Source organism: Paroedura picta, chromosome 1 (genome assembly GCF_049243985.1).
Source record: "Paroedura picta isolate Pp20150507F chromosome 1, Ppicta_v3.0, whole genome shotgun sequence".
NCBI classification, from domain to species: Eukaryota; Metazoa; Chordata; class Lepidosauria; order Squamata; family Gekkonidae; genus Paroedura; species Paroedura picta.
In genome coordinates this window covers 33,768,881-33,780,612 of record NC_135369.1, presented here as the reverse complement: position 1 = coordinate 33,780,612, position 11,732 = coordinate 33,768,881, and the positions used below count along the sequence as shown (strand labels likewise).

Below are 11,732 nucleotides of genomic sequence, written 5' to 3'. Positions count from 1 at the left end.
AGAAGGCCTTTTCCTCTATGTTCTGTTTGCAGCCCTCACAGTACTAGTTGATCACAGTTTGAACTTGGGTACTGAACTTGATGGATCACTGGTCTGTTTGGGCAGGGCAGCTCTTATGATCTTCTCAATACACCCGTCCTCCTAGGTTCATTGTAATTCCCTGGTGATCCCTTTTGTGAAATCACAGTTCAACACAAATATATTTTGTTTTGTAGTCATTTCTTATTATTCCAAACATAAAGTAAAGCATGTCATGGCCCGCCCCCCTTTCCCCCGCAAAAGGTACATATTTAAGCAACAAAAATGCAGTACATCACAATCAGCATCACTCAGTTGTGTACACATGATAAATGAAGCAGTTGGGATTTCCACATGAACTTCGACAGGAATAAATACCAACGTGTTTGTTTTAACACAGAATCATGAATATAACTTCAGTAGTTCTGGAAAGGATGCTGTCCATAGCTGCAAATGTCTGGTATTGAATACCTGTATTTTGATCTGGAAGGGTTGTTTTTTATGGCAATTTGCTACGTAGCCCATAAGTCAATGACGGAGTACCTGCTTTGCATGTTGCATCAGGTCCCAAATCAATCCTTCTTATGTCCACTGAAATGATCTCACGTAGCACGGCTGGCCCAAGACCTTGGAGGCCCATTACCATATAGAATAGACAGTACAGGGCTACATGGACCAATGCTCTGACTCCAGTTTAAGGTAGCTTCCTCTTTTCTAAAAATAATCCAAAAGATTCACCACTGAATACATGCCATCAGCACTGTGGTTGATTTGCCCAGTGACTCTGAAGAAAGGTATGCAAGCTACCAATGCACACATAGCCCTCAATGAACTTCAAGTAACAGCCACAGAGACCTCTTTGTGGGTTGGGTGGAGAGAGGGCATATTAAGCTATGCTAGATAGGACTGGCACTTGGATGCCTCCCCCCAAATTTAGTGACATAGGCTGTCTCAGTGCAAGCATCCTGGGGTATGAAAAGTGGTGAGGCACCCCCATACAACCCTTTTGTGCGTATCTTTGCAGATCTCTCATAGTTGCCAAATAATAGTCATGTATTAAAGACATAGAGTAACAAAGCATAGAGAAAATTGTGCTAATTACAACTACCGTTTTCACAGGCTGCCCAGTCTCTCAGGAAATTTTACAGAAAGCCCCATGTTCTACAACATGGAGGGCCCTCATTTTCATGGCAAATGTTGTGGTGGCATTGCCATCTCCAAGCACTTGCATTCTCTGCTCCTGAACACACTTCCTGTTTCCGGCTCTTATTCTGAGATGCATGCAGTTACAGCATACAACCTGAAGGCAAAACTAGGCCATGTAGCTTGATTGGGACGGAAAAAGGAGAGGCATGAAGCTCTCTGAAGAGAACAGTTGAGGAGAGTGTGTATCTGTCTTTTGCAGTGCTGGGAATCAAAGCATCCTCACTCTAACACAGGGGTCTCCAACTTTTTTGAGCCTATTGTCACCTTTGCAATTCTGAAACACCACGACCATTTCCACAAGGAGGCGGACAACATGCACTGCCTTCCACTTGTAAAAGCTCAATTGTAAACTGCTCGTTTGGCCATCGCAGCTTTATTCTTCCTGAAGAGGTGGCGTAGAAACCAGAAGCGTGGACAACCTGCAGGTTTCCCCCCGCTCTTGTGTTGTCAATCAACGTAAGCCACCACTTCCCACTCAGCAGTGGTTTTGGGGACTCAAATGTCATCCCCCCCCAAGTTCCAAAATTTAGTTTTTTTAAAGAAAAAACAACAACCCTGAAACTTCCGCATTGCTATGGGGACCTGCAATAACAATAAAACATTTTTCTTGATTTATTTCAAGATTCAAAACATAAAAATAACAATACAAAGCACAGATGCCATGGTCATGGGAAGAGGTCTGCTTCATGACACGCCCCCCTTACTCCATTCATGACTTCCCACCAGAAAAGAAAAACAAGAATGTGTTTTGGATAGGTTTGCTGGCCGCTGCCCAAATATTACTGTGCACTTTGAAGAAAACATGACAGTTTCCACTCAGACACGGGCACGTTGTTTTGTCTTCCCATTGCAATGCGGACTGTGCCATTTTAAAAAATTATTATTTTCTATCCGGAAATGGAGAGGGGAGGGCAGGCAAACCACTACCAAGATTGTCGCAAATTTCTCCTTTCAGACAGGCTTGCCCCAGTTTTTGCCTCGTTGTACACTGAGACAAGAAAGGGGAAGATTCTACCACTTTCCCTCATTGTGTGGCAAAAAGGACAATAACGTATGCCATCCTGCGCATCCACGGGTTGCTACTGCCGTCATGAGGAAGCAGTATTAAAACCCGTGAACAATGAGAGGCTGGGCAGGGGCAAATTCCTCATGCGAAAAATATGGTAGGTACAGCCACAAAATGGCTGCTGTAAGAGGCAGAGCCAGCCACAAAATGGCTGCCACATCTTATTTGCAGTTACACAGGGAAGACCTTTGTGCTATGTTGCAGCTGCTACCAAAGCAAGGTTTTAAGAAACCTACACAATCAATCAAATCTCTAGGGGCCAATTAGAACCCTTGCTGGGCAAAAGACCCAAATGGCCCCACCAATTACCTAAAAATACTTGCTGGGTGCAATGGCACCCACAGACACCACACTAGGGTTCTCTGCTCTAACCACTGCTATCAGATTAAACTGATACAATAAAAAGTCACCATGAACCCAATGGCAGCTTGGCATCATGATGCAACACTTGACCGTGTCTAATCATAGTCAAGTAATTGGTGGTTAATTAAAAACAACCCAAATTAACTGGGCAAAAATGAACAACATCTCAGTCCTATTGTCAGTGACATAGCCAGGGACGAAAAATAAATGATGTTTTTGAGTTAGAAGGAGTTGACATAGTTGCTCCTGATTTATCACTTGTTCCTTTTAATGACTTCCAAGACTAGGAATGATTGTGCAGTGAATATGGAACATTCTGAAAGTCAATGCATATTGAAACACGCAATCAGCTTGTATGTGACTGCTTCCATATAGCTGCAGCCATGATAGATGTCTAGATTTTACCCTCTTCCTCCAATTTTCCTTTAGAGAAAAAGGGTGTTTGGGAGTCTACTGCATGGATTCATCCCAGCAGTATCACTGGAATACACAGAATTCACCTTGAAGAAGTGTGAGAAGGTTATTCATCCCACACCTCTCCTACTGTTTCGTGTTGAGAAGAGTCTAAGGAATTGCTTTATACCACTGAGTCAGACCATTAGTCCACCAAGTCCAGTCCTCTCTATTCTAATAAGTATATTGTACGCAACTTGGTTGCTTTTTTCTTTCAAGCTTTTGTTATGGTCACAAATTCTGTAGTATTTTTTGTGGGCTGGTCACTTTTCTACTTGCTTGGCCAGTCTATGAGCATGTTTGAAGGTGGCTTTCCCAGTACCAATTTGGAAATTTCCTACAAGATTGTCAAATAATATTTTTTTAAAAAAAACATATCAATCATGGAAAGCCCTTGATGGAGATTTAATTTTAACAATGTGGGTTTTGTACCATATTAAAAAATATATAAATAAAAGAGTCCATCAGGCAGGCAGGCAGTGTGTATGTGCGTGGTTGGGTGGGTCCTGAAGGATCCTGCCTTTTGCATGGCGACTCCTGAAGCTGTTCTGCCAGACAGCATCACAAACTAACCCAACAGCAAGCCCCACTTGGATGTCACATACGTGGCGCACATCCCCATTGCACTTCACATTCTCTCAGAATTTAAGCGGCCTTGAGCTTCCATCCGGAAATTGCCACACATCAGGAGTCCCCTGGGCGCTACGCCAACCTACAAAAAAGGATGGGGACAGAGGAAAAAAAATAGGTGTAATATGGACCGAAAGGCAAATTATTCCTGTTTACAATTATGCAACACACTTGAGTGATGAGATATCTACTTGAACGTGTGTATATGTGTGCGCATGTGCATGATCCAAGAAAACAAATTCCCATTTTATCTAGGCAGAGATATGTTGTTGCCCTAATTCGTCTCTAGATACATAAACAACTAGTTACGCACATCAAGTAGTGGCCCTGGGTCGGAAAATGCACCTCCAAAGACATCCAGCCAGTTCAATTAGTAGGCATGGTTAGTGTGATGCGGATGCACCTGTGCATTAGCTGTGCATGTATGGAATTCCCTTGCTGGATCTGGGCATTTGAATCCAGTTCAACATATAGCATAATTATGAAAATAAAATCATCATCAAGTCTTTAAAAGCTATTTGCGTAGAAGAAGGGCGGCTGCCCCGTCCCGTAGAGTTCTTGTAACATGAAATTTGGGTGAATCCTTTATGTCTTTCAAGGTTCTTCAGGACTGACAGCAGCAGTGGATGTAGGACTTGGTCCATCCATTCCCTTTTTGTTTTTGTTTTTTTTTGAGGGAGTATGCTGAAGAAGCTTGTCTGTTTCAAAGCGATGCAACAGTCCTATTCGCAAAGATGAACACACTCAAGAAGAGCTATTAGTAGATAGTTGAACAGGGCTTGGTTATTCAATGTAGCTGAAGGATGATGTTTTCTGAGGGCAGAGCTAGAAGAATGGATGATCCATACCGAAGACCAGAGAGTCTGACTGCAGAGGTACATACTACACCCCTATAAAACTCAGTATCGGCATTCCTTAATTACAGTGTCATTATTGTTGGTTCATAATACAGAAATAACCTGAATTCATGAAATCGCTCTAGTCCATTTGTAATATGAACTGAGTTCTCACATAGGCATTATACTTGTAACAAGTGGGAGTTTCATACATGCTCCTTTCTCACCGAAAACTAGGATGCACGATAGGCTAGAATCCTTTCATCTAGTTTGTCTATGTGTACGATTTTTTGAGCCCCCACCTGCAATCTGAAGTGGTACAACTCAAGACTGCTCTGTGAAAGGTATAAACAGTTCTGTTATCATTGATTTTTGAAGATGTTTCAGGATTTTCCTTAAAACAGTCTGCTCAAAGCAGTGAAAGGCTAATGGCACCAAGATTTTGTTGGAATGGCTTGACCTTCTGAGGAATATTGCTAATGAAAATGTTGAAACCAGTATTTTTATTACTGGTCCTACCCTCACACTCTTCCCATAACTCTTATTTATTTAGATATCTTTTTTCCTCACCAAAAAGTGTCTTGGGAGTGTAGGTCAGGCTCAAACAGAACATTCCTTCAGCTTAAGAATACATTATGGCCGCCATCAAAATCCATTTCAGGACTATAACGAACAGTGAATTGGCCTCAGTGGTTCATGCCTTTACAACACCATTAATTTATCACACTGCCAGAAAAAATGTCACATTTTGTATTACTGTTTTTGTTCAGGCTACAATGCATCGTCCTCTCAAAGTTATTTTACTATTCTACTTGCATACTGCTCGATTTTTGTAAACTACCCTTTTCTCTCTCAAAGTTTCTACTGTTGAGTTTCCTCTCTCAAATATTCTACTGTATAAGGTCTAACTTAAATACAAGGTATATTTTGAAACCAAAGTACACTAACAGTTCTTTGTCAGGAACATTCTTAAACTTCCAAAGAACTAAAACTTCCTGGATGTTTCTTTCCCATCAATCCTTGCTACTGCTTTAGCTCTGTAAGCAGGAGTTTATCAGTCCATTTTGCCATGGGTGACCTTTCCCTCCATCTTTCAACTTTGTGATCACCAAAGTAACATTTATAGTTTGCCACATTACAGCAATTTCCCCTCTTATTTTACGTTGGATACACAAATGGGTGATGTGAAGAGCATGGATTGAAGAAATTTATGCATTGATTCTTGAAGGTGAGCCAACAGACAGAACCATAGTTGGCAGCTATCAAATCGGCTCTAAATTCATTATTTTATAATCTTTTTTACCTCATAGATTCAACGTATCTTACAGCAATGTCCCTGCTTCCTTCTAAAGGGCTCACAATCTTGTTGATGAGTATGAATGACATGAGAAAACGAAGTAGAGTCACATACAATGAGAATAACACTTAACGTTTCCTGGTTTCTATTTTCCTGAACTTCCAAAACTCAATTATGTTCATCTGAACCAAGGTTGAAAGGGCAGCAACAGTGCCTCCACCCACATGTCCACTTCCATGTGATAAGCAAAAGCATCTTCAACTCCATCATCCCTATTAGTGGACTTATGAAAGTTCTTCTATCAAAGTTTCTTTTACCTGCCTCTGCTGCCAATCATTCCCAACACAGGAAATGAGACTGACAGTGCAAACCTAAACAGATTTACTTAGAATCATTTTCAAATGTATTCCATTTCCCCAGGAAAGTATACTCTGACATCAGCTTTCTCTAAGCAGGAGGCATTCATGAGCTCTTTGCTGTGCCAGATTATTGGGTAAGGGTAGCAGAAAGGCCTTTGCCCATGTCTCAACTCCTGTAACAGAAAGTGGTCAACCTAAATGTTTGTAGCTGTGATTGGATGCTGGATAGGAGATCCCTGGATCAGTTAAATTAGGACTAGGAAAATCAGGGTTGAAATCTCCACTCAGCTGCTAGGTAACTCATACCAGTCACTGTCTTTCAATCTAACTTATTTCTCAGAAGGTAGAGAGAACCATGTATATAATCTAAGTGCCTTGTAGGAATGGTGAAATAAAATGTATTATATCAAATGGCTGGCTGGCTGGCTGGAGTCTTCAAATGGCCAGTTGTCTACCACTAAAAAGAGGGAAGACCTTTAATCTAATAACTATTCATATATAGACTCGCTGGCTTACTCTCAGTCTTCACTCTGTACAATGGGACATGTAATGGCTACTGCATAGAGATGTCATAGCAAATAGTGCTCTGCACTGAGTCTCTATTACGGAAAATGTTAATAATTGTAATTAAGCTCTAAGAGCAAGAGAGAGAGAGAGAGAAAATCTGGGTGAGCTAACCTACATTTCTAGAAACTCTGGAATGTCCACTGATCAGTGCTTTTTCCTGATTTGAAATACAAAAGATGTTGTTCAATTATTTTGAGACTATAACATGGCTTCCAGAAATATTAAAAGATTTTTTCCATTCAGACACTGATTATCTATACACATAAGGACAGATACTTGACGCATTTACATTTCACATTCTGTACATGTACAATGTAATAAAAACTTAAACAATAGCTGTAAGTTTCATAGCCCAATAAGCAATTAGGAGTATGAACTTGCCCATATCTCCTATTGTGCTTATGTAAAACTTGAGCAATAGAATGGTGTACACCTTGATAATGTCTCCTAATAATGCCTTAGACAATCAGCATCAGAAACCACAAGCACAATATTGATATATTCTGCCGGGTACCAGTGTGTTACTTTGCCTAGATTGCCATTTGACTCTTCCAATTAGAGGGGAATCATGCCAGTTGGGCCTTTGCACCTCTGAGCTTCTGCATAGAAAACCCATCTTGTGCATTGCCTTAGATGCATGATGATTGGGAATATGTGCATATTCCTCTAAACTATCATGGGACAGTTAAATGTGTGAATTTACCCTGTTTCTAAAGTATTCCAAAGTATTCATTCAAACATTGTTTCACTTAAAACCCTGAATTTTTAAACATGTACATTAACTCTTCTGTAACTGCACAGCTGAATAGAGTTATACTGAAGAACATTCAAACAGATTACCATCAGAAATCTCTAAAGTTTGTGATTACTACTTTGATTCAACAGAACTTCTTAAGATGAATCAAGTTAACATTTTAAAAAAGAGAAGTAACTGGAATATTAATCCAGGACCATCATGTTAAAACTCTATCCAGTAGATTGCCCAGGCAGGGCTATTGGTTACCTGAGCATTTCCAAGGAGCAGTGTTAGGGTATTCTTGCGTTTTTCAACAGATGGTGTGGCATTAGCAGTCATAGTGGCTTTATGAATTGCATGGTGTGTCACGTGGACTATAATGGATCAATGCAGGAAGCTGGGAATAAAGCAAAACTTCGGAGTCTTCAAAAGACCACTGTAGTCTTGAATTCTGTAAGAGCCATGGAGACATCAGCGTGTAAAGAAATACTGTACATGGAACCCCAAAAGAACTGGGCTTAACCTGAGATTAAAATGTTGTCTATACCCATGCTGCCTTTCAGATATGGATGGAGTGACAAACTCAGTGAAAGGTGACGGTAGCTCAGTCAAAGGCGGACAGGAAAAAGGAAAGCATGGAAGGTTTAACATGGAAGAAATGTCAGAATTACTTGTTTATCTGGGAGGGGAGCAGATAGAGAAGAGGTTGAAGAAGATTCTATGACTGTATCCCTCAAAGAAGAGACAGTTTTAAGGAGATTTATTTTGATTGTACTTGGTTTCAGAGCGTGGCAATCCAAATTAAGCAGAGAGATCTGTAACTTTGCAGAAGGTAGAAGGGTAGATTTGTGAATTACCTTATAATTGTTGTCAGAATGTAGGGTCATAGTATGTTGAGCATTTGCTTTGCATGCACAAGATCCCATGTTCAACTTCTGGCATCTCCAGTTAAAAAGGATTAGGCAGTAGGTGATGTTGAAGGCCTCTGCTTGAGACCCTGGAAATGCACTGCCAGTCAGAAGAGACAAGACAAAGTAGACCTTGAGACAGAAACCTCTGAACAGAGGAGGACAGTATCACAGACACTCAAGGAGGAAAGAGCATCAAGAACTACAGAAAGATTAAATCCATCAGCTGAGAATCTCATAAAAACTTGGTCGGGTTCAGTGAAACAGAAATGGGGAGAAGCCACAGTGTGAAGGAGCAAGGAGAGAATGTATGTACCACATACAGACAGTGTAGACTTCCTGTTAGGATTAGCTTCTCCATAGCAAATTCACCTCACATTTATTTAAAGATATTTATGGAGTGACTTTCACTGTCACAGAACGCATGTAAACTGGACACTGGTAGTGTCCCTCAGTGGCATTTGCTAGCAAGACCAAGGAAAACTTGTTAAAGTGGTGATCCCTATTCTATACCAACAGTACAGTCTCAATCCCATATCCACCAAATTCCTTAAAATCTCTATTACCTTACTGTGATTTCAAGTAATACAAATAGGTGATACCAATTAGATCTCTTCTACAGTCAAATGGTGGGGTCTATCATAGCTGAAAGAATATTGCATAGGAAAGTCCATATTTATGGCCAGTGCAACTTTCCTGAGATCCTTTCCAGGCATTACACACTATTGCTATTAGCTCTCTCTGGAGGAAGCTGGACTGCACAGGCAGCTACTGCTACTGGGCAATAACATCCAAATCCCACTGTCTTTTGTCCTCATATCTCTGTTGGCAACTAACATTCTAGAGGCTATGATCTCAGAACCACCTACCCAAGGATGTCCATAGAAATCATGGCCAACTTGGATATTGTGGACCTGCCCAACAAGCTCTATCTAGCTTGACTCTTTAGGTACCAGATTACATTGGCTCACAGGTAAGATTGGAGGGTGAAACAAAGAAAAATACAGCATAAAGAGGATGAGAGGATCCAGCCATGCCTGAATTTAGACCAGGAGATTATGTTCTCCAACCTGGAGTTGAGCCATGCATCCTCTGTTACTTCTTGTATCAGACACTTTAGAACAGGTCACCTCATGGGTGGTCCTCAAATCTTCCTCCATAAGCGATCAGCAAGAAATTGGAATATAAAGATCAAACCAAACTGGAGACTGGAAAGGAGAATAAAGATGATGGAATTAGAGATAGGAATTTACATGGAAGCAAACTATAGGAGGACAACAGAGCACTAAGAAGCAACAGACTAGAAATCAACAGAAATCTTCGTCACCATGAAGCATAGGAGGCAGCAAATGTGGCAGGCTAAGTGAGCACTCCCAGAGAGACCTAATTCTGATCTCCTAGGTTCAAATTCATAAGACCTTAGAGACCAACAAGATTTTTGAGGTATGAGCTTTCAAGAGACAAAGCTCCCTATATCAGATACCAGATATCTGATCCAACATTTCTTTTCTGGGGGGGGGGGGGGGATAAACAAGTTTACACAGTAATGGAAAACAAGTTTCACAAGGAAGAGCCAGGAACATTGCCTACTTCGGCTCAAAGATCTTTCCACGTGCATCTGGAGCTATTGATGTAACATTCTTCATGTATCACTTTTCTGCGGAGAAAAAATAATATTACATTGGAAGTCTGAAAAGAACCCAAAAGAGAAGCCCAAGAATATGATCATAGAGGTGCAGTAAGGGCTTGGTATGAAGATGGAGGAAAGAAGGTGGTTGAAGCAGAGGCAGAAGATGTATCTATAGTATTGACTTAAACTGGTTTCACAGTCAAATCTTACTCCAGGGAACCATAGTTGGGTTAGAGGGATCTCTGATAACCAATTCTCAGCATCTTCTTGAAGTGAAAAGTCCAAGGATCCTTTGGGGAAGCAAGAAACTAATACGAAACTGATATACATTTCTTGTATAGATATGTCTGATGGAACATCTTGCTTCTAAGAGGTGGCTCCTGTGGTTTCCTCTGATGTATAAGAAAAACGGACAGGAATGGGTCAGCTGTTGTCCTTTCTCAAAGATAACCCTCACATGATTCACATCCATATGGTGGTGGTTACCGACAGCATACTGGTAAATGTACGATTTGTTTCTGATATCTTTTAAAAAAGAATATCAGGTAGGATGGTGTGAAAAGACCTTTGCCAAAGCCAACAGAGAGTCATTGCCAAACAGAGAAGACAATATTGTGTCAATGATCTGACTACATAAGACAGCTTTCATACATCCATACATCTTTCTGGGAATGAAGCTGTAATTCTTTTAAAATATATATATATTTTGAATTTGTAACCCGCCCTCTCCACCGAAGGATTCTTGGAACAAAATACAGGGTGAGTGACCCATTTCAAAGGACCACTTATGCATGTATGTTATCCAGATATTTTAAGACTGTAACAAAATTGTTTATTACAGAACGTATGTATATAACATCTATATTTACTTTAAAATTATGTAATATCCTAAAGGTAAAGGTATCCCCTGTGCAAGCACTGGGTCATGTCTGACCCTTGGGGTGACACCCTCTAGCGTTTTCATGGCAGACTCAATACGGGGTGGTTTGCCAGTGCCTTCCCCAGTCATTACCGTTTACCCCCCAGCAAGCTGTGTACTCATTTTACCAACCTCAGAAGGATGGAAGGCTGAGTCAACCTTGAGCCGGCTGCTGGGATTGAACTCCCAGCCTCATGGGCAGAGCTTTCAGACTGCATGTCTGCTGCCTTACCACTCTGCGCCACAAGAGGCTCTTATGTAATATCCTACCTCCATCTTAAAACTAAAGCCAATAGCCCTCTAAATATATTTTGCAGAGTTAAAAATCTTGACATTAAAACATCTAAATGGAACTTTACAAAATGTTCTATGGCCACAGAACCTTCTTTGTACTTTTGCTGTCTTTCAAAAACATCAATTTTTAATACTGTATTTTGAGGGTTGATTTCTTATAATGTGCAGTGCAATCCTATGCCATGTTACCCCAGCCAAAACACACTGATTTCGATAAACCTGCACAGGATAGTAATTTGGAGGCTCTTTTTTGTACAAAAACTGTGTTTGCCCTTAAATATACACAAATTAAAACAAATTTGACTTTAAAAGCTATGTAGAAACAAAAGGAGAGTCTATTGAATAATTAAATGAAGCAAAGAGCTAAGGTATGTATTGTAATATATTACTTTTTTGCTTTTGGATTACGTAAAGAGTGCTGGTTGGGAGAAACTTTGCATGCAGAAGGTT

General features: G+C 40.5%; 1 protein-coding gene across 6 annotated transcripts in view; it reads right to left on the bottom strand.

Moving 5' to 3' along the window:
* Positions 1-202: 202 nt before the first annotated feature.
* BCL11A (BCL11 transcription factor A) overlaps positions 203-11,732 on the bottom strand; it is a 198,475-nt gene continuing 186,945 nt past the window's right edge. Inside the window, exons 5-6 of one of the 6 annotated variants that reach the window (XR_013230174.1) lie at positions 8,389-9,647; positions 7,845-7,982 (exon numbers count right to left, since the gene is read on the bottom strand). Coding sequence is in view for 4 of the 6 variants with exons in the window: in XM_077333195.1 (XP_077189310.1) it covers positions 3,745-3,818 (74 nt within the window). In the remaining 2 variants the exon portion in view is untranslated. The other 5 variants (XR_013230175.1, XM_077333195.1, XM_077333240.1 and 2 more) reach the window with 5 other exon arrangements.